At 40.3% G+C, this 23,546-nt stretch overlaps 1 protein-coding gene across 1 annotated transcript; it reads right to left on the reverse strand.

The window, feature by feature from the left end:
• LOC110970893 (serine/threonine-protein kinase 35-like) lies at positions 1-22,959 on the reverse strand. The gene is made up of 3 exons (XM_022221208.2): positions 22,209-22,959; positions 19,671-20,486; positions 1-5,679 (listed from the first exon to the last, which is right to left on the reverse strand). Exons 1-2 carry the CDS (start codon positions 22,753-22,755, stop codon positions 19,744-19,746), a joined length of 1,290 nt encoding a protein of 429 aa, XP_022076900.1. The 5' UTR covers positions 22,756-22,959; the 3' UTR covers positions 1-5,679; positions 19,671-19,743.
• Positions 22,960-23,546: the final 587 nt, after the last annotated feature.

Genomic DNA, 23,546 nt, shown 5'->3' on the forward strand with positions numbered 1-23,546 from the left:
CAGTTTTGATCGTTTATTCGAAGAAACATCACGCATATTTACAGCAAAAAAAAACAAAAACAAGATGTATTCTCAAACACCTAATGGCTCTTTTTTGCTTCATCAACAAAAACTTATTTTATTCAAAGACATTTTGTACAAATTGGAAGAAGTAAAATAAGACATAACATACAATATTTTGAGAATGTTGTGGCTTTCTACGGTGTTTACAGTGAAACAGTAAAATATTTTGCATAGTGTGAAGTGTTTTCAAGTGGAGTCATTACAGATAAAGAAACTGGCTCATACAAAAAGTGACAGCAGGGCATGTTGGTAATACCTTTTAGTAACAATGGTTTTGTAGCTTGCGCATTAACCATGTGTCATAGCCATGTTAGACTTACTCATAAAACAAGCATACAAAAGGTAAGAGATTCAACATCCCAAAAGTAAGAACAGATTTTGTATATGGTTAACACATACAAAGACACCTTCAACAATTACAGTGCCCACAAGCATTGAGCTGTGTTCATTTTTGATTAAACTAAAACATTTAAAAAAAAAGTCACCTAAAATTGCACACAAATCCAGTCTTCTGCTTCCACATGTACAATTTTATTAGCTTTGGATACACTTGTTTTGTTTAATGTTTGTGTGTTTAGTCTAACCAACTCTTGAGATTTCTTCGAAAGAAGTACATATCAGCATGTCTCATAGCATAAAAAAGATCTTTTATGCAATTATAATTTATGGATGAGAACTCGGTGTGCTGCAGTTTTTGTAATTTTCCACAAACTATCCATCAATCAGGCCAACTTCATACAGTGACTGGCCAGGTGTATGGAGGTCAGAAAGTAGAAGGGGTGTGAACTTTAGCAGATTTCCTTTATAAATATTTTTTAAACAATAACCTTCATATCTTTTATGTGAACTGAATTCAGCACCCTGACTGCCTTCAGGGAAAGACTAAACTGTGTCCAAGATATGCAAGTCTAAATGTGGACTTTTAAGTCAAAGACACAATTTAGTTAAAGTTTGTTGACTTTTCATCTCATAATTTTGCCTGGTAAGTCAAAACTTGAGTTGCTGTTATTTGTTACAATCATACGTAACTTTTTTTACTTGCAAAAGTTGTCCCCCTTGTCTGTATGTAATTATATGAGCTAGTTTGTTTGAAACACACTGAGGTCTAATCTAATTGTAGTTGGTGAATACATATAACATTGTTGTGTGGATATGGGGCTGGACTTGCTCTGTTTTACAGCTGTTAAGAGAGAAGATGCTGCACATGTAGTCATTACAAAAGGATAACCTAGGTGTTTCTTGCTAAACAAAACACCACACAGAAAAGTCTGTTAGAGGTTGGTTTAAATTAAAAGAGACAAAGACTGAGGTAAAAATCTAACATTCTTAAGGAAAGTGCTCCCTGTATTAGAAACTAAGACAAGATCGCCGAAGAGGAGTCAAACTGGATAGGATATTTCAGAGTGCTGAGAATGAGGTAGGACCACACTACAAAAACTACTGAAACTGTTGAGTCACTGAACTGAAGCCAAAAAATATACTATAGAACCAAAATGAGATCCTTTGGCCTGTGTTGAAGTTACTTTGTATTTAACATTCTGGTATTGTCCATTTATCTGTAAGTCTTCATGGCTCTACAGTAGCATACACCGATCAGCCACAACATTATGACCACTGACAGATGAAGTGAACAATATCAATCATCTGCTGGGAAACCTTGAGTCTGGACATTTATGTGGATGTTTTAACATGTACCACCCACCTAAACATTGCAGGTCAAGCAACCTTCCACTCCCCATGGCAACAGCAGTCCTTGCCAGTTGCCACCCTCAGCAGGACAATGCACCCCACACACTCAGGTTCCACCCTCTCCAGATCCAAATCTTACTGAGCATCTGTGGCATGTGCCAGGATAAACCTGATCTAGGTAGGTCCCACCCTGTCACCATCCCAGTGTTACAGGACATCCCGACAGAGTCAGAGGAGTTGTAGCGGCATAAAGGAGACTAACACAGTATTAGGCTGGAGGTCATAATGTTATGCCTGATCGGTGTATATATTTACTCCACTTTGCACTTGTAGTGATACATTTTCATTAATCACAGCACAAACTAGCAATCATTTCCCAACACAGATCATACAGTGGGTACGGAAAGTATTCAGACCTCTTGAAATTTTTCACTCTCTGTCATTGCAGCCATTTGCCAAAATCAAAAAAGTTCATTTTATTTCTCATTAATGTACACTCAGCAACCCATCTTGACAGAAAAAAACACAAATGTAGAAATTTTTGCTAATTTATTAAAAAAGAAAAACTGAAATATCACATGGTCATAAGTATTCACACCCTTTGCAGCGACATTCATATTTAACTCACATGCTGTCCAGTTCTTCTGATCCTCCTTGCGATGGTTCTGCTTCTTTATTGGAGTCCAGCTGTGTTTAAATAAACTGATTGGACTTGATTAGGAAAAGCACACACCTGTCTATATAAGACCTTACGGCTCACAGTGCATGTCAGAGCAAATAAGAATCATGAGGTCGAAGAAACTGCCCAAGGAGCTCAGAGACAGAATTGTGGCAAGGCACAGATCTGGCCAAGGTTACAAAAGAATTTCTGCAGCACTCAAGGTTCCTAAGAGCACAGTGGCCTCCATAATCCTCAAATGGAAGAAGTTTGGGACGACCACAACTCTTCCTAGACCTGGCCGTCCAGCCAAACTGAGCAATCGTGGGAGAAGAGCCTTGGTGAGAGAGGTAAAGAAGAACCCAAAGATCACTGTGGCTGAGCTCCAGAGATGCAGTTGGGAGATAGGAGAAAGTTCTACAAAGTCAACTATCACTGCAGCCCTCCACCAGTCGGGGCTATATGGCAGAGTGGCCCGAAGGAAGCCTCTCCTCAGTGCAAGACACATGAAAGCCCGCATAGAGTTTGCCAAAAAACACATGAAGGACTCCCAGACTATGAGAAATAAGAATCTCTGGTCTGATAAGACCAAGATTGAACTTTTTGGTGTTAATTCTAAGCGGTATGTGTGGAGAAAACCAGGCACTGCTCATCACCTGCCCAATACAATCCCTACAGTGTAAAATGGTGGTGGGAGCATCATGTTGTGGGGGTGTTTTTTCAGCTGCAGGCAGTGGTGGTTCTAGCCTTATTGACTCCCTAGGCAAGCCAGTCTGTCGCGCCCAGTCACCGGTAAACACGCACCCCTCTCGCCTTTCCTGTTGACGGGGGGGGTATATACACTATCGGGCCGTCTTCGCCTTCTCCGCCGCAGCCGCGCATCCCCACGGTCTCGTCGGTCAGAGAGCAGAGGGCGCACCTCTGAGTCTTGACCTGAAGAGGGCGCCATTTGTTATGTAACGTAACACCATCAGAATGTCAATGGATGCTTACTCAGCTGTGTGCTTATGAAGGGAATTGTATTTAATGATTTTTTTCCCCCTTCATCATGAAGCCCCCTTGAGTTTGCTGCCCTAGGCGGCCGCCTAGTTGGCTTGTGCAAAAATCCGCCACTGGCTGCAGGGGCAGGACAACTGGTTGCAATTGAAGGAAGGATGAATGCAGCCAAGTACAGAGATATCCTGGAGGAAAACCTCTTCCAGAGTGCTCAGGACCTCAGACTGGGCCGAAGGTTCACCTTTCAACAGGACAATGACCCTAAGCACACAGCTAAAATAACACAGGAGTGGCTTCAGAACAACTCTGTGACCGTTCTTGACTGGCCCAGCCAGAGCCCTGACCTAAACCCAATTGAGCATCTCTGGAGAGACCTCAAAATGGCTGTCCACCAACGTTCAGCATCCAACCTGACAGAACTGGAGAGGATCTGCAAGGAAGAATGGATCCCCAAATCCAGGTGTGAAAAACTTGTTGCGTCAGTCCCAGGAAGACTCATGGCTGTACTAGCTGAAAAGGGTGTTTCTACTCAATACTGAGCACAGGGTCTGAATACTTATGATCATGTGATATTTCAGTTTTTCTTCTACATTTCTGTTTTTTTCTGTCACGATGGGGTGCTGAGTGTACATTAATGAGAAATAAAATGAACTTTTTTGATTTTGGCAAATAGCTGCAATAACACAGAGTGAAAAATTTCAAGGGGTCTGAATACTTTCCATACCCACTGTAGGTTACAACCAACTGAGCACAGCCTGAACGCCTCCAACATACTACATGCCACTTGAAAGTGTGTAAAGCACTTGAATAAAGAGGAGAAAGACAGAAGAGACGATGAATTGAGTTGGTTTCAGATGGCTGCTTTTGCATATTTTTCCCAAAAAGTAAAATCTTAGAATTTCCTTTGACATTTCTCCAATCCGTTACTCAAGAAAATTTCTGCCACAGATTGCACAATACTGCTTAGGTGTCCGGCTGTTCATTCAAATAACCCTTTACACATTGTTTATTCCACATCAGTCACATGCCTACAGCATGCATATAGAACAATGCTTAGCATCACTTAACAAGATGACTGCAAGTTACCCACTTACTTGGTATCTTTGAATGTACTCAGCCAATTATTTTAGTTGGTGAGGATGCCACACTCATCCTCAAAGTAAAAAAGTATATATACACTAAAACAGCTGTTCGTCCACCAAATAATCAACTGTTCATAAATTTAGCAAATATGGTAATGTGGTGAAGCACAAAAATGCAATTTAGTCCAATAGGGCTTCTTTAGATTCAACAAGAACTAATGCCCGATAATATCACTTTGAATTCCCTGCTTTACATTGTTTAGTTGCAACTGCGCAGTATTTCCTGGAGTTGACCTGCTATGTCTACTACAGATTCAGAAGAACATATTCCCTCTGCCTTGGAGTGTGGCACATATTTGTCAAATGTCAGGGTAAGCATGGTTTACAAGAGGGTACACATACCACTGGTGCCTCAATTTTAGAATAATTCTTATGTATTTCAGCTTCAGTGTCATGATTGCACTTCAGTATTTAGGCTCAGGAGGGACATCAAACAACTACAATTTAACTTGACATTAATGCAGACTGGGATATTATTTAGAAAGTGTGACATCATTAAAAGGAAAATATTTCACTGACTGGCTGAACATTTTGCAGACAGAAACCTGCATTAGACAACGTAGTTTAAGACTCATGACATTTCTGTCTTGGTATATGAGCTTCCACTGTAACCTACAGGCCATTTTATTTAAGAACCCAATTGCACTTGGTGTCAATCATTTTTAAGGCACAAGGTTAGTAGATGGTTCAGTGTAGCGTCACCTGTTGTTCATAATTATTATCATCAGTACAATGATGCTTTCACCGTAAAACACTGGTACACACACAGTACAGCAGTCTGTGCCACAGCTGACTACATTACAAATGCTGAGGAAGAGCAGGCCTATACTGGGGCTTAAATCGACAAACAGAAATCAACAAATGTCATTAACCTGGTTCACATCCAGTCAGCTTTCAGAGACACTGGCACTAACAGCCAGCTACACATCATCTGCTGTACAGTTTAAGTGATTGTTAACTGGATGTTGGAAGTACACTGTTGTGGTGTGGTTTGCAAACATTTCTTGTCCCAGAGTTTTGGAATCATCAGATTTTAGGTCATTTGCTGCTCCTTGTGATTTTGGATTCTTCACAGTTCAGTAAGTCGGAGTCCCTTTATCCACTGGAGTCCACATCCATGTAATAAACAAGCTGCAGAGACAGAAAGTATTAATAGGTCAGCATGAAGCAACAAAAGCAATGCTTCATAAAGACAGATTACATTAACTCCATAGCTTACTCTAATGTTATACAGTATTGTTCAAGCATGGGGAAAAACAGCCAACACTTTAAGAATTACTAAACTTAGCATTAGTAGTATTAATACAGTGCAGGGTTCTCGCTAGCGCGTTTCAGCGTAATGGGCTGTTACGCGGTCAGTTTAAAAGATTACGCTGTGATTAGGGCCGCTACGCTGCCTTTCAAGTTGTGGTATTGTGCTTTGAGAACATTTGCTTGCGTAATATTTCCATATTTATGTGAGAAAACTTCTTTATTGGGGCAGTTGGCGCTGTGAAAGAGAGTTATTTTGACAGATAATGCCATGTGCGACTGGGTGCCTATCTGGGTTAATTTATGTCTCCCCACCTCAGCCGTACTTTCCTGTCAATTGACCCATTCCTGTCTAAAATTAAGAGTCGCTTCCAATCTCAGGGTTACAATTAGCATGTCTCGGTTGTTTCCGTGATGCCATGTATGGTGAATAGTGACCTAAATCACGAGCATTTGGAGCATCTGCGTGACGCTCATTGGCTGACATCTGGGCCGGCCGCTTGCGAGATTTAATGAAGGCTCTGTGCGTGCGCATAGTGTCGGGCCGTCCCGACCTGCCGTTACGCTGTAAAATAAAATCCTGGTGAGAACCCTGCAGTGCTGAGAAAAAGTATCTGTACACCTCCGACAGATATCTTCCATTTTTTGCATATTTGTCACATTTAAACATTTCAGATCATCAAACTAATTTTAATATAAGACAAAGATAACCCAAGAAAACACAAAATGCAGTTTTGAAATGATGATTTTGTTTTTTGAATGAAAAATGCTGTCCAGCCCACCTTGCCCCATGTGAAAAGTAATTGCCCCCTTTGCTACCAAATGGCCAAATTCATTTGGCAGCTGGGGTCAATTTCACCAGCTTAAGTCTCATATGATTACTGCTAGGCTTGTTGAATCTAAACATCACTAAATAGAACCTGTCTCAAATTGTGAAGTAGCTAAATGGCCTCAAAAAGCAGCACATGATGCCACATTCTAAAGAGATGCAAAAACAGATTTGAGACAACAATTGACATTTATCAGTCAATTGTGAAGTAGCTAAATGGCCTCAAAAAGCAGCACATGATGCCACATTCTAAAGAGATGCAAAAACAGATTTGAGACAACAATTGACATTTATCAGTCAATTGTGAAGTAGCTAAATGGCCTCAAAAAGCAGCACATGATGCCACATTCTAAAGAGATGCAAAAACAGATTTTAGACAACAATTGACATTTATCAGTCTGGAAGGAGTTACAAAGCCATTGCTAAGGCTTTGGGACTCCAGAGAACCACAGAGAGACATTATCTACAAATGGAGAATGGAACAATGCACAATGAAGCTTCCCAGATCGACCTACGAACATTTCTCCAAGAGCACATCGATATCTAATCCAAGAGGTCACAAAACCCAGACGAACACCAAAAGATCTGCAGACCTCACTGGTCTTAGTTAAGGTCCGTCTATATGATTCAACATCACGGAAGACACTGTGAGAGACAAATACGGTATCCATGCTTTTTGGTCAGTAGTGGTTTTAAGGCGAAAGCCACTACTGACCAAAAAATAAGATAAACGGTTGCAAAGAAAATATCCACATGAGCCCCGAGACTTTGGATTAACATCCTGTGGACTGAAAAGGGAAACTCTTTGGAAGACATGGGTCCATCACATCTGGCATAAAACTAATACTGCATTCCACAGAAGAACATTAATCCCTTAAGCTTCAGTGTACCACCGGCGGTACACCTACTAATTTGCATAGGAATTTCAAGAATGTCCGACGGCTGCAAACGCGATTATACAAACACTATACGCCGATGGAAAGCTTAGATTCTCATGAATCCGCCAGTATAAACCACTTTCAGATGCGATTACCACAGCGGATGAGAAAAACACATTTGTCCGACAAAAACGAATGTTCATCCATCCGTTCTCTATACACGGCTTCAACGCACACAGCGCGACTCACATTTCCGGGTTTATTATTACACACAAAAAAAAAAGATTCCACAAAAAACGGCCATAATCCAACCTTTTACATCCAGATGACACAAGCCAGTAAACTATTTTATCCAAAACATGTCCTGAAATCGGTATAAAATCCCCGAATCGGTCATTTTCAAGGAAATGCACCTCGCGATGCCCATCCAATATTCCCTGTATTTTTCGTAATTTTTTTTATTTAAAAATAGAATATTAGCGATTTTTTGTACTGAAAACGGCTGGAATCGACTGAAGCTTAAAGGGTTAATACAGACAGTGAAACCTGGTGTTGGTAGTGTGATGGTTTGGGGCTGCTTTACCGGATGACTTGGCATAATTGATGGAGCCATGAATTTTGCTCTCTATCAAAACATTCTCCTGGTAAATATACACCATCAGTTCATGACCTAAAGCTCAACACAAATGGATTAGGCAACTTGACAATGAGCCAAAGCACACAAACAAGTCAACCTCTGAATGGTTAAAAAAAAAAAAAAGGACAAGACTGATCTCAAGCTGTAACAAAAAAAGTGCTCAGAGACCACAGTACTTCACCCAGGCTGCTCAGTGGTTGTATCATTTCCAACAGCTGAAATCTTGAAATAATCTGTGGCAGAAATCATGGCCATGAATCTGGCCATTTAATATAGATATACTCACAAAGAAAATGACCTTGTGCTGAGCACAGGCACGTGTTAAGGACAGATACCGAATCGCGTGACCTAAATATGCAACGGGCGGCGGGAATTGATGGGACTCAGAAACACCCTCACAATTTAATGAATTGATCCTCATATCATTTTCGATCAGTAAGTCCTGTTAAGTCCGCAATGGTTGGTTTTTAGTAGGATCACAATCACGTGATCGTCAGCAGGTAGTGTTCACTTGTAATCATAGATACAGTGACACCATGTCATTATTCCGCAATGATACAGACATTTTTAACAAATCCGTGGATCCAGACTATAAGTCACATCACTGCCAAAATCTAATCGTTTAGTCCTTGTATCATCCCCATCTTCTGTGCTGGATTTCGTCCTCGGCTGGCATCTGGTTGGTACGCTGCCACAGGTCTGCGTTGCTGATGGTGTCGGGCCAGCGCATCTAGAGGATCCCACTTTCTTGTCCAGGTTTGGAACCGGCCATGGCGGAGTTAATTAGTTTTTACCGGGGTGATGTGGGTTTTCTAGCAATCTTCAATACATCACCATTCAAAAACGGCATTTTGTGTTTTGTGTGTCATCTCTGTCTAAAATTCAATACGCATAAATATTAGTTTGATGATCTAGAACATTTAAATGTGACAAATATCCAGAAATAGAAGACATTGGGATGGGGGCAAATACTTCTTAGCATCAGACTTTACACATTACAGTTGAAAAAATAGATACAGTTATGACTGTTTGCGACCTTTGTTAAATGCAGTAAAATTAGCTTGTTGTTCAAGTGAGTCAGAGATATTGGCAATGAATTCTACAGTACAGAAAGAAAAGTACTGCAATTAATCTATAACTAAAATTTATATGGAAAAACAGTATTAGCATACACTAAATATTTAATGACTTGAACAGGATCAGCCTAATCATCACAAAAAATAGTCAAGTCCACATGGGAAGAGAAAACTAAATGTAGTTTTCCATATAAAGTAATTCTTTGTGATTAATAAAAAGAACACCTACACTTCTAGCATAATCAGTTCATATATGATAAATATATCAACATTTTACATCAATTAGATCTGATGTATACTTGATTTAAAGCATGACCACAGATACTCTGTCCTGACAGTCTGGCATACTGCATCATCATTAAAAAAACAAATACAGACAGCAATGCCTCGACAAAGCCACTGGGGTCACTAGTGGTGTCACGGCAGAAATATGCCCTGCTTCTGAATCTACCTCCAGCAAAACGACAATCCCGTCTAACACCTTAGTTCAGCACTGTGCTCTAATAATAGCCCAAAGACTGGCATGACACAACTCTGGCTAGCAGCAGTTTGTTCCTCTTACCATAGGTTGCATAACACAACACATGGCATTAACACAAGTGGGTCAGCTTAGCAGGAAGCACGCAGGTTACAGACACTGACTGAAGAATCAAATGAAGACATGCGTATGTCACTGTTAAGAATGAGCATTTTGAGTGCAACACAACTGTACTGTAAAAATATGCTAAACTACTCACTATGTGGTGCTACTGGGGAAAAGAGCCCTTCATCAGAAGACAAATTAATTCAGATGTAGGTTGAATCGTCATAAAAGCATTCCACTGAATTCTAGGGCTGATCTTACTTATTGAAATATTTTACCATTGCCATGGTAAGCAAAACCCAAGGCAGCATTTTTTTTAAAGGTTGATAGGCACGATCTATTTTATACACCCATCTGAAAGTGCTCTGTAAATAAAATATGTTTGTAGAATGAACTATTATCACTATCACGAAAGTCCACAGCCTATGAAATAAGACATAGTAGTACAACATTATTTATTAAGCATTAATAGTATTTTTATTCTCAGAGGAGGACATTTAATTTTGTCTCTCATCTAACATTACCAGCACTGACACTGTAAACCAACATATGGTCACGTGCCGCTGCAGGTGACCATATGATGGTTTACAGCTTTAAGACTATGCAGACAATATGTTGAAAAATGTAATCATCTAGACACATGACACATGATCTGAAATAACAGCAAACATTGCAAAAATTAACTCCAAAAGTTGTGTGCTCATAATCACAAATCTGCAACAAGATTGGTGAGTGACCTGAAAACTGTAAGTTGCAGCTTGACCAAGTTGGAAATGGGTCATTCCACCTCTAATAATAAAATTGTAAGAACAATTTTCCCTTAATCGTCTTTGATTTGCCTGAAAATGTATTATAAACATATGTATAAAGATAGTTAAATTTTACCTTGAGATATTTAATTCTGAGATAAATTTTGCATAAGAGAAAATCTTATCTATTGTGACACCAGGTTTACTGTTGTGCTTTCTATTTAAGAAAAAACTTACACCATATTCCATAAATCATAAACGTTTGCAGGCTAAACATTACAACTCTACAGAGACGGGTCCATGAGTGAGTGAAGTCTTGACAATTAGCTGAACAACAAGTCTTTACACTGCAGAGATTACAACTAGTAAGTTAAAAAAAAATGACTTGACTGACTAGCAAAGAGCGCTGACAATGGTACTACTGGAGTTGTCAACAATTTTCCAATTCCAGCAAGTTTTTCCTGCACTCATAAAACAATGTTTGCTGTTTGTTTTTTTCTCATATACACACTTCAGTCAGCCAGGGTCTGTTCTATGGTCTGAATTCTGACTGCTGGTGACAGCTGAACCCTGATAAAGCTAATACGGCACAATATGCAAACATTTAAACCCCTCTTTTGTCAAACTACAGCTGTCAGAACATTCATCTTGTATATACTGCTCTGTTGAAGTTATCCATACCACACAAATAAACAAAATGAAGGAAACAAGGAGAAGGTGGATGCTCAGCCGACTCCAGAACAATTGAGGTCTACAGCCTCTTCAGCCACCCTACCAGCATTTGTTGTTGCATAACCCAAAGGCAGACTACCTCATTAAAAACCTACAGAAACCAGTATCTTTGGGGAAGTGGTGGGGGTTTCTTGTGAACTTGGGACACCATGGCAACTCTATTATTACTAGTTAGAGAGAAAGTGTTGGCATTTTATGAGCTCTGGGTAGCTTTGGGACTGTGAAGCATGGAAACCAACACATTCCATGTGGCTGGCTTTCTTGAACACTGTTCATTACCGTATATAAGTTTAGGTGTGTAAATCCAAGAGGCTTACAATGCTGAACTGGCAAAGCATTTCCAGCAAATGTAAAGAACCAAACAAATAAAAAGATGATGTTTGAGGATCACCAGCTCCCAGGCTGACAGAGACCCCACCTTAAAGAGGGAGGAGAGAGGAATAAGAGGAACGAACAGTGTGGCAGGGTAAGGAGGGGGCAGGCAAGGCATTTATAGCATATGGCAGAAAGGGCAGTGTTTGAGGTGTGATACTGCTCTTGAACTTATGCTAAAATTCTTACCTTCATTCAATGAAATTATTAATTATTCATAGATGCTGGAAGAGTGCTGCTGAGGACAGAGGATCCTGGATGTTTTAGATTGTGGAGCCTGTCTCACAAGGGCAAAAAAGGTTCTTCACGATGAAGAAGTGATGATGAAAAGAGGCCCAGGCAGTTGCAAATTAGCATTGCCTCAAGTGACCTGCTTAACACCTGTGGGACGTATATTCTTTCATACTAGTTTGCATCTGATACATTTAAGTGAAACTACTGAACATTTTAGCAAACTATTTTCTTGTATTATTGTCTATTGTATTGATCAAGTCTCAATCACCAGTTTGATAGAGATTGTTTTATTGCCCAGGCTGACATGAGCATCACTAATACAAGGCAAATAGATAATGTTCAAATGTCAGCAGAACTGTACTGGGAAGAGTAGCAAACTGACAATGAGAGGGGGTACAAAAAAATCCCTGAACATGATGACAATTAAAAACAAGCACTTTCAAGGAATGCTTGCAGCCTCTTCTGGGTACTGCTAAAAGAGAGTAGAGCTGCTACTAATATCAGATTCTTTTCTATTGCTGCAAGTAAATATTGTGAAAAAATTTAATATTTTTCATGTTATTAAAGAAATGGAAATTTTATATATTATTAAGTATATATTTTTAGTGAAATATTTCAAGTGTTTTATGTTTGAATCTTGATGACTATATCTTACGCCCTCGTAAAAATACAGAAATCGAGCATCTCAAGTTATTAGAATATTGAACATTTCTATACAGACCTCATACTCCCATAGTCTCTCCTACTTCACACTTCCTTTGTAAAAAGGGTTAATGACATTGACATCAACATGGCTTCATCAATACCTCTTCCAACATCAGGAATCAATGAACCCCCCTCAATCTCCCCCACCTGCCTGTCTCTTTCCAGCTGCTAGGTGAAGAGACAGCTGGACAGACTGCGCCATAACAAAGCTACAGGTCCAGATATATCAACTCCAGGGTCCTGAAGGCCGACCAGCTGAGCAAGATTTTACAGCACCTCTTTAAACTTTGGCCATGCCAGGAGAAGGTTCCTTTGACAGACATCCTACATTTTAGGGTACCAAATAAAATTTCTCTATCTGTCAATAATAATTACATATGGGTTGCCTTAACAACTCACACTATGAAAGCCCTGGAGAGATTGGTTTTAGCCCACCCCCGGCCTTAGGTAGACACATCCCTGGATCCATTACAGTTTGTCCACCAAGGACAGTTTGGTGTTCAGGTTGCCATCATTTACCTGCTTCATTGAGCCCATTCTCATCTAGAAAAAGTTGGCATTACTTTCAAAATCGTTTTATAGCGACTAGCATAATCCAGCCTATCCTGCCATGAGAGAAGCGCCATGAAATGCAGGCCTGACACCTTCACATTTTCCTGGATTATTGACAACCTAATATCTGTTACAAAAAACTCAACTGCATCATTCATGTAATTCTGTCTTCCTTAAGTTCTTATTGTTTTTCTTTTGTCACAGACACAGCTGTGACAGTAAATCCAAATGTTTGCTTTCCACAACAGATGCTGACCACACCTCTTTCATCTATTATTTACATGTCAAATGAACCCTGCTGGATTTGTTGGAACCTTTCAAACAATGCGATATTTCAACAAAATACATACCAAATAGATTTAACCAAGAGTCCAAAATATAACCATGTAAAGCACCTGCAGAGTTGTGGACTATGATAGATGGTTGCAGACTGTGAAAAGATTAACATGGTGTAAAAATCTTTCAACCCATTAGATTCACCATAGCCACCATGAATGGGGATAGTAGAGTGGAAAAGATGTGGATCCAATTTATTCTGGAGCAGTGTGGGATGGCAGGATTTGCTGGACCAGAGAGAACACGTGTCCATCATACACTAACATACTATGTAAAAATAAATATAATGGAAGAGGTCAGATGTCTGAACAAATATGATATTTCAGCATTACTTTTCCCCTTACTGTCCAGTGTTCATCTTTTGAATGAACAAAAGGAGGTGCCTTAGCTGAATCATTTGTTTATGAACTTGTCTTTGCAGTTCTTGCTCTGAACCTTGAGGGCCCAAAGGAAATATTTACAATGTTCTCTGCTACTGAATGCTCACTTTTACAATCGTGTTACATAACAACTTGAATGTGCTCATCACACCCACACCCAGAATCTCATAAAGGTGGCCTCTCTCTGGCATTTCTCAGCTGATTTCACAATACCCCTCACTGAGTGAGCCATTACAGAACATACCATACCCTAATTTCAAATTGCAGCCCAAACAACTTAGTTTCCTTTACAAGAGTACAATCGCCGTTCTTTCAGACACTGCTGTCTTCATTTATTATATGCACTGCTTTGGAGGATGAAGATAAAATGGAAACCACATGCAGCGAGAAAGCATTCAACCTGCTCGGAGGCATCAACACTTTTATTAGAGTACATAACAGCATTCTTGCATACACAGTGAGGACAACACCCTGAAAGTGCCTCAGCTTGTAGAAAAATGGTTCATGCTGTCAATCAGAATCAAAAAAGGATTCCTGAAGTACCGTGTGGAGCGGGGCTTACAGTGCTCTGGTCTGGTATAGACAGAGGCGGCACATTGCTGGCACGCAGCAAGAGGACAAAATGTTCTCAACAAAAGCCTCCATAAGCCCTCAACCAAGAGCAGCACTATCACTGTCCAGCAAGGGAACTTTTGCACACAACAGCTGCAATATGTGCACCATGCAGGCATCAGATACATTAAAACATTGTTTCTTTTTCCTCTTCAAACTGAAATCACTATTATTACATTGTCAAGCCCTCAAGTCCAATTATTTAAGTACCCATGTGAATATTTGTAAGTAGTGCATTACTATGTGTACCTATTTCATCTAAACTGAGAAATTGTGAATCTTTTTCTAAATTTATTTCACTAATTACAGCCCTGTAAAATCAACAAGTTATGATTATATTTGGCTCAAACATGTCCAGTAGCTTCTGGGTACAGAAATGTTTGTCAGACTTAACAAGTAAACTAACAGGGTAATTGCACTTTCAACATTTAAGGATAAGAAAAACAGTCAGTGCATTAGTAAATTATGTAAATAGTTACATATAATCATCCCCATTCCTACTGGAGCAGATCCCCTAAATTCAGAAACAACACAATGTCCACATATTGTCTAATCAGATCGTTCTTAGATAACTCTTAAGCTTCAGTCAATTCCAGCCGTTTTCAGTACAAAAAATCACTAATATTCTATTTTTAAATAAAAAAAATTACGAAAAATACAGGGAATATTGGACGGGCATCGCGAGGTGCATTTCCTTGAAAATGACGGATTCGGGGATTTTATACCGACTTCAGGACATGTTTTGGATAAAATAGCTTACTGGCTTGTGTCATCTGGATGTAAAAGGTTGGATTATGGCCATTTTTTGTGGAATCTTTTTTTTTGTGTGTAATAATAAACCCGGAAATGTGAGTCGCGCTGTGTGCGTTGAAGCCGTGTATAGAGAACGGATGGATGAATATTCGTTTTTGTCGGACAAATGTGTTTTTCTCACCCGCTGTGGTAATCGCATCTGAAAGTGGTTTATACCGGCGGATTCATGAGAATCTAAGCTTTCCATCGGCGTATAGTGTTTGTATAATCGTGTTTGCAGCCGTCGGACATTCTTGAAATTCCTATGCAAATTAGTAGGTGTACCGCCGGCGGTACACTGAAGCTTAAGGGGTTAAAACTCACAGGTTTTCTTAGAACAGTCACTCTACTATCGTCAGTTGTCCCTTCACATAACCAGCTCCTGACACAAATGAACATATGTAGCAGATAGAAATGCCGCCCCTCTCTGCTTACAGCCACTAATCGTTCTCTCCAACAGATGACAGTTCTTCCCACTGAAACAGTACTGGTCTGTGGGGCTGTTGCATAACATTCTATCCCATCATGTTATGAGAGAATGAGGCCAATCCGTGGCAGCGGGACAGTACGCAATAGCATCTCCACACTCCATCATTGGTTACCAGAGAATGGTTGAAAGGACTGAAGAGATAACTGTCAAACAAATGCCAGCTTTAGTTGGTCAGTGGAGAGTTCAAGTTCAAACAATAAGATGGTTAGTTCGGGTCACTGAGCATCCACTCAGTGGTTATTTGATGTGGTACAAGGAGTTTCCACTCTAAATAGCAAACTGAGACAATCAAGATCCTACAGGGACTCCTGCACTGTCATATGGGAGCCCCCAAAAGGTTGAGGCAAGGATATGTATCTGACGAAGTTTGTGTTTCTTTACTATAACTTTTTTAATTCCTCTGAATCATGCATAACTTTTGAGCTGTATTACAATACAGTATCATGTATTGTAGTGCAGTGCATGACTGTTCATGGTTAGTGCATCTTCTGCTATGGGTAATCGGGCACAGGCCTACATCATTCCTTTTAGAATGATAACTAGAGGAGCAGGTTCAACCATGGATTGAGACAACTGAAGACTAAACATATCCAGCCACAGCCTCACTATCACAGCCAGGCTGAGCACCTGTAGCTGTGCTCACAACCGGCACGTGCATATTGCCCGGGAACCACCATTAAAAACGTAGAATAAGAAATAAATGCATCCTGTTTGATGTAACATCATCTCTGCTCACCTGAGCATCTATAGATTGTTTACCTTAGCTGGCAGAGTAATATATCTGGACTGGGCCAACACACAAACTGTTCATATACATCAGAATGTAAAGCAGATAGCAAGTGAACATAAAGTAGTCCTTAAAAAAATCTTGCTGGGACAGTTTTGGGGCTCTGCACTGTTAATACTGCAGACGGATGTGCATGTTTGTTTTGGGGGAGGGGTGGGAGATATGTCTCTCTTTAGAAAGTAAGGATTGAAGTTGCATCTCAATATTTATCACAATAATTGTGACCAGTATTCGGGTAGAGTGGCTTGTCCACTAATAGCAAGGTTACCAAGACACTTTGAACCTGAAGTTGGTCCTGATGGCAGGCAAGTATCTGTCATCTAACACCACTGTGTGTGTTGGAATGTGTGAATGAGTAACTAATTGCAAAGCACTTTGGGTACCACTAAGGTGGAAAAGCGCAAAGTAAGTGCAGACCATTTATATTTATTGGCTGCAATCATGCAATCCCATTTGTGGGGAAAACCAGAAAAATCATATCAATCATAAGAAGAGAATAGTGGTCTCCGGTCAGTACTGCACTGTATAGGCGAACAAAGCTTATATTGTATCAAAAAGGGTGTTACAGGATAAAAAATGTGGCATAATGGAACTACTGGATAGTTTGGATCTCTTGTATACAATTTGTAGTGAAGGCTTTGGGTAGCTTCATACGTGAGCTATATTAAGCTACAAATTAGACCCCCAGGAATCTGCAGAGAAAAAGTGTTGATTCCGCGGAGAACAATTCTTGATTCCGCGGCTTGAAAGTTAATTTTTCGCGGGCATTACAAAAATCTAAAATAAAGGAATAACGAAGGAAGAATTCTCTTAAGAAAATTATTTGCAATACCTGTTAAGAAGACTGGGGGAACCTTTGATTTGTTCCGTGTTTCTTGTCCCAATTGAGCGCTGCACATTGTGTTCGTTCTATCTGTGTCTGAGTGTGTGCGCGTCTATCCAGGACCGACCCAGCCAGTTATATCCATGCGTTATCTGACTTTATAAGAAAGTCACTTCACTTAAATGTTCTGCAATAATTTAGTTAACAAGTGTTGCAAGTTTTAAGTTACTTGCTGTTGTTTGGACGGAATTTTCACCGTTAATTGGTTACATGTGAGTGTGCTTCTCCATGAAAACTACATGTAAAATGTAATGTTCTGCACCTCGCCCTATATTCCGTGGACAGTTCTGATTTCCGCAGACAACTTTGAAATCTGCGGGAAATTTCGCGATCGCAGAATTGCAGATTCCTTGAGGGACTAACAAATGGGGCTCATTTATGAGCAAATTCAATGAGAAAACATGCTACTAAACAAATAAGCATACAGTAGGAACTTGTCAAAACTGGCTTGTCAGGATATTCACTGCTGGAGAAAGGTCAGTGTCCTGTCAGTGAAAGGGACACACGTTCTCTGGAGGAGTTGACTTATGCAACATTCTGTTTTGTTTTAATGACGAGAGATAGAACTGTTAGGTGTGAATATGTACCATCTCTCTCCCTCCCTCCCTGAGGCCCAGGTTGTACCCCGTTTTGTTTGCAGTTTATTGTCGTTTCATCTTGCAAGAATGTGCTCGCGCCAGTAAGGTTGCGGAACGTGTACGTCGCTATGTCATCATTACGCAAGGAGCCAAGCATGTGCTGAATGATTGAAATTAACTAAAGTGAAATTAACTGTATACATGAATAGAACGTACACAGGAATTGGTTTCTTCGCAATTAATATCGGAATAAACCAGGCAGTTTATTCGGAATTAAGTTTATTCTGAATTAATTCGGAATTAAGTGTTTACAAGGAGATTTTAAAGTGGAATTAACTTTAATTCTGAATTAAAAAGGAATTAAAGGTCTCATGTGTTGTGGGAAGCTTTGGCAGACATCAGGAGTAGCAATCAAGCTTAGGAACTCCTTAGAGTGAACCTGACTGATCCAACATGTCTGATGCCTTGACAGTTACTTGTGGTTCCCACTGACCAATAAATCACCAGATTACTTGAAGAGATACAATTAATTAGATACTTTCTCAATAGCTGTCTTACAATTACAGGTATAGATTAGAACACTTCACATTTTTGGCTACTGCTCCCTTAATTTATGAGGCTGCACAAATCTTTCTATATATATATGAGGAAGCAATAGCTCAACAGTAAAAAATTATAACCTAAACTGTTGTAATGCCCCTCAGAGTTTACAGACTTACTTCATGCCTCAGTTCTGACCTACCACATTTACTTTAATTGTCATGGTTTCCCTTTTCAATGTAAGACTACTGTCAATGGTTCAGTTGGGCTAAATGATCAGTTTTGCCTCATGGTGTGGTTTAAATAATCTGGAAAAACTGACCACTTGTGGCGCTTGCTGTAGTGACCTGACATTTCCCACATTTCAACACTTACCTTTGGGGTATTAATTTTATCATCACTAACGTAATATGTGATCAGCATTACAAAATAAGAACTAGAATTATCCTTTAAGAATTACCCTGAATAAAAGCAAAACATTTTTAAATATGAGGGAATAGATTTTTTTGGATATTTCCCATTGAATTACTTCCAGTTTGACAGCCAGACACCACTGAGGAGGTTATATTGAAACAGAAATGTGTTGCATAGCTTTATTCCTGAGATCTCCAACCTGACTTTTACTAATATTAACCTAGCTGGAAGTGACAAAAATGCCCTCTCTCTTCATTATAAGCGTGAAAGCACCTTTCTGATCCGAAATAAAACAGATAAAGAAAAGGCAACAACCAGCAACTTCATACCACAGTAGCTGGTAAATGAAGTATGTTCCAGACAGTGACCAGACCAGAAAGGTTAATGGTGTCATCTACAAGGAAGATTATCTGTTTTCAGCTCTGGGTTACCCACGGCCAATGTTCTATTTAAGTAAATAGTAGTTTGTCCTATTCCAGAGATGAGCCAGCAGGGTTTAATTCCCACTAATTACTAAAGAAGTTAATTTCACTGACTGCTCATCCTCTATGGCTAAAGGTGGACAATACCATGGAAACAGGCTCTTTCGGGGCTTGGCTTGGATAAAACTGTAAAGGTTCTTCCATTGCACGAGACTAACCTAAAAAGAATATTTGTACAGCTAGGAAGGCAGTAAGCAACACTATGAAGTTATCAAGAAAATTAAGCTTACCTGGGAAGGAAAGAGGTCCCTTCTTGGACTGGCTAGGGTTAGAGAGGAGAGATTATGGAGAAGGTGGAGGATATCATGCAGCGCATGTGACATGGTCCATTCGCACCTCCAGCTGGAAGGCGTCTGGTCGGTCCTGAGGATTGACTGCAAGCATATCATGGAGGAGTTTCTTCAGCCCCTCAGACATAGAGCTTCTGGCCTTTTGAGGGATGTGGAGCACCATCTTGGGGTTCTCCAGCAGAGCCTCCCCTACAGGTACAATTTCTGTGCCCTGTCTAATGTAGGTGCCCAGTAGTTCACGTTTGGACTCTGCATCAATGAATGTGATTCGTTCGATCATGGCCCAGACGATGATGCCCAGAGCAAAGATATCAGCCTTAGCGGTGTAGTGGCCCTCCCACACCTCAGGAGCCATGTAGAAGTCTGAGCCACAAGCTGACGACAACCAGAACTTGTTTATGTTGACAATGTTGTTCTGGTTGCTGCCTTGGCCATCCTCTCCTGCTACAGGGTGATCTTCACAGTTTTTGGTGTTTAGACCAGCACAAACTTTACTGAGGCCAAAGTCAGCCACTTTAAGAACAGGTGAACCAGATTGCTGTGAGATGAGAATGTTGTCTGGTTTTAAGTCACGGTGGACAATATTGTTCTTGTGCAAGAAAGCTACAGCACTCGTCAGTTGGCGCATAAAGCTCCTGTTGGTCTGGGGGTCGGGTCGACGAGACAAGATGTACTGGTTGAGGTCTCCACCCTCACAAAACTCCATGACAAACCAGAGGTAGCATGGCTCCTCTGGGTAACCCAGGATGCGCTCGCCTACAGCATGCAGATAGAAGAAAAGACAGATGTGATTAATGAGATTACAGTTATCAAATCTTCACATTTAGTAAGATTATTAGGGCCTGACACCTATGGTGTCCCATGCCAGGATCAAGCCAAGTATAAAAACATTCACTCCATATTGCCAGTCCCAAGACATTTATCAATCACTAAAATATGTACAAGTACATTGTGACTTTCATACCACTTCAGTTCAATCTTTGACATTCTTCTATTGATGTGTGTTATGGGTCATCAGTCAATAGAAATTCTTATACCAATACACTGTATTTATCATTGGCTATCTGCTGACAAATCAGCACAGCAAATTGATCCATCAATGTCCAGTTGACACCAGTGATTTTTTTCATGTTACTTCGCAAAGTCGACTACCTGACCAAATTCTTCTCACAAATGACAAACAATTTGGAGGTGACAGTGAAAATGAATTTCAAGGTGTCCCAAATGCCGTTGCTCTCCTGCACTGACATGTCTTGATGACCACTGTAAGCTGTTGTGCGATGGCTACTGACTACTCGGCTTTAAACTTTAGAACCCAGGTTAAGTGGACTAAGACAGAAGCTAGGAGGGCATGTAGAATAAAAGGAAGTACTTTGCATTGTTGTTCAAATATCACCAACATTATTCCTTGATGGCTGCCAAAAATCAGTACGCTCAAGATTCATATTTTATTTCCAAAATGGTGACACTCAAGATTAATATTTTATTTCCAAAATGGTGACACTTACATAACACTCTAGCTATTAACAAAAAAACAACCAAAGACTGTAAAGTGACTGAGTTATAACCCTGGATTTTTAACAGCACATGTTGCAATAATGCAAAATTTCAATATTAACAAGGTATCTTTTAGAGTTTTTCCCTTTATCTTTTTGGTCTTCTAAAGCAATAACAGAGGGAGTGATAAGTAGGTCAAACGGGATTGATGACAACAATAATGCAAATGTACTATAATTCAGAGCCACAGTTTTAAATGATAATATCCCAAATTATGCTGTAACATTATTCTTTAATGTGCGATTTTTCAGTTTGCAATTAGTGACTTAACATGCTACCAAGAAGTACACTGTGTTCTCTCCACAGCTCAGGGTAACAGTGTACGTTCTGAGACTACCATAGGTAATATATGGCGATGTCACTTACATAAGGGTTGCAACAGGAATAAGTATTATTTTAAATTCACAAAATCCTCTGTAATGTGTGAGCCTCAGAATAAATATGACTATGTCGCATATCTTCTACTTGACTTAGTTGACTGCATGGCATTCAGACATTACTACTGGTTTGGAATGTCATTTAAATAATCTGGATATTAAATAAATGACAGAAACAGGCAAGTTTTATTGTCATTAATACTTAAACTGATCTGTGGAAAGAACGGTTTAGTAAACGAGGGCTACAATTATGGTTACACAAACTAAATGCCATCAACTACACGCGCCGTAGTGTACGTTTTCATTTGCTTCAAGTATTTTGGAGTTAGATTTTGTTGAAATAAGGTACATCTGAGCTGTTACTGCAAGAGTTCCCTAAATATGGGACTCGAGCTGGCAAACTCACTATTCACTTGTCAGCTGACGCGCTTTTAAACATGCTTTAGGAGAAGGGACTCCTTTAATTACTTTGTAGGCATGTGTTCTTCCATCATTAATATTACTAGAGTTATCATGTTCATATAAACATGACAGCAGTCTGTACCTTTGAGGGAGGTCTCCACCAGCCGCAGGTACTGTCTGGACTTTTTGTTTCCATGGCTCATCTTCTGGGCCAGACCCTTTCTCTGTAGGACACACTCCTCCAGCTGGACAACATTCTGGTGTCGGTTCTCCAGACTCGTCAGGGCCCAGAACTCGGCCAGAGCCAACTCTACGTTCTCCGGGGCGTCGCACTGGAGCCTCTTAACCGCGACCCTGGCCCCTGTCTTGCGGGCTATGGCCTCGTACACAACCCCGTAGCTTCCCCGACCGACCTCCCGCAGCAGGTTGTACCGGGGAGACACAACCAAGGACGGCTCCAGCCGGTCATTTCGAAGGTAGCTGATGGAGAAGCAGTGGTCGTCCTCTTCCTCCTCCATGAGTCCCTTGTGGTTGTTGTCCTCCACCGTGAGGGAGAGGAGAACTTTGCCCACCTCGCGCTTCATCTTCCCGGCCACGCTCCGCCTGCACACCCGCACACCGCCGTTTACCTTTCTCCTTTTCTTCCCGTCGCAAATATCCATAGCTTTCTTTTTGTGGAAAGTAAGCATGAAGGGAGGACGAGTTTATCATTCATTACTTTAACTCTGAACTAATAAAGTTTGACGTCCTTACGTCTGAGTGGCGGTTTTTCGGAAAGATTTAGCGCCAGTCTGTCGACAGTCTGAAGCTTTTTCCTGTTAATAAAGTGAAGGACGGGACTCGGTGCCTTCCAGCTGTACCGCCTAACTGGGCTGCATAAACAAAATGTTCCAGATCTCGGAGAGAACAGAAGGCGTGGCTTACTGAGCTTCTCCGCTCTGATTGGCAGAGAGAGGCAACAGCCTGCAGAGATGTCACTATGTGCACAACACATACAAAACGCAACGTTTGTTTTCATTTTGAAATGTGACGCTAGTTTGATGAGATTCTCTTATTACTGTAACTTCATTGCTGAAATACTGCACCGACTTAACAGAGACGGCCAGTGCTGATGCTTTCATCAGTGTTGTACCATTCTGCAACAGCGTGGACTGACACGAGATATCCGGTCGCACGTGTTCACAAGCATGCACAGACCTCGTCTGACAGCATGAACACAAGCAGCCACAATGTTAGAAAGGCTGGATTGACTATGAATAGGAGATCCTGACAGTAAAAAATAAAGTTATCTGAAATTCTTATTTCCATTTAACATTTTGTTTCTGTGCTTAGTGATTTGGTAACTGTTTGTAAATTGTATTTTGATTTTCACAGTGTTGCATTTTTTTTTTAAATTTAATTATATTGTTTAAAGATGTTTCACTTAAAATAAAGATAAATCTAATATAAAAGCAGCGAACCTTGTCCTGGACGGACGGAC

Source organism: Acanthochromis polyacanthus, chromosome 6, assembly GCF_021347895.1.
Source record: "Acanthochromis polyacanthus isolate Apoly-LR-REF ecotype Palm Island chromosome 6, KAUST_Apoly_ChrSc, whole genome shotgun sequence".
Taxonomy (NCBI): domain Eukaryota; kingdom Metazoa; phylum Chordata; class Actinopteri; family Pomacentridae; genus Acanthochromis; species Acanthochromis polyacanthus.

Excerpts from the sequence above, each read along its gene's own strand:
- LOC110970893 (XM_022221208.2), bottom strand. The coding sequence starts at position 22,755 with ATGCTTACTTTCCACAAAAAGAAAGCTATGGATATTTGCGACGGGAAG. Across the intron at positions 20,487-22,208 it reads GGTGGAGACCTCCCTCAAAG|GCGAGCGCATCCTGGGTTAC; the intron begins GTACAGACTGCT and ends TGCATGCTGTAG.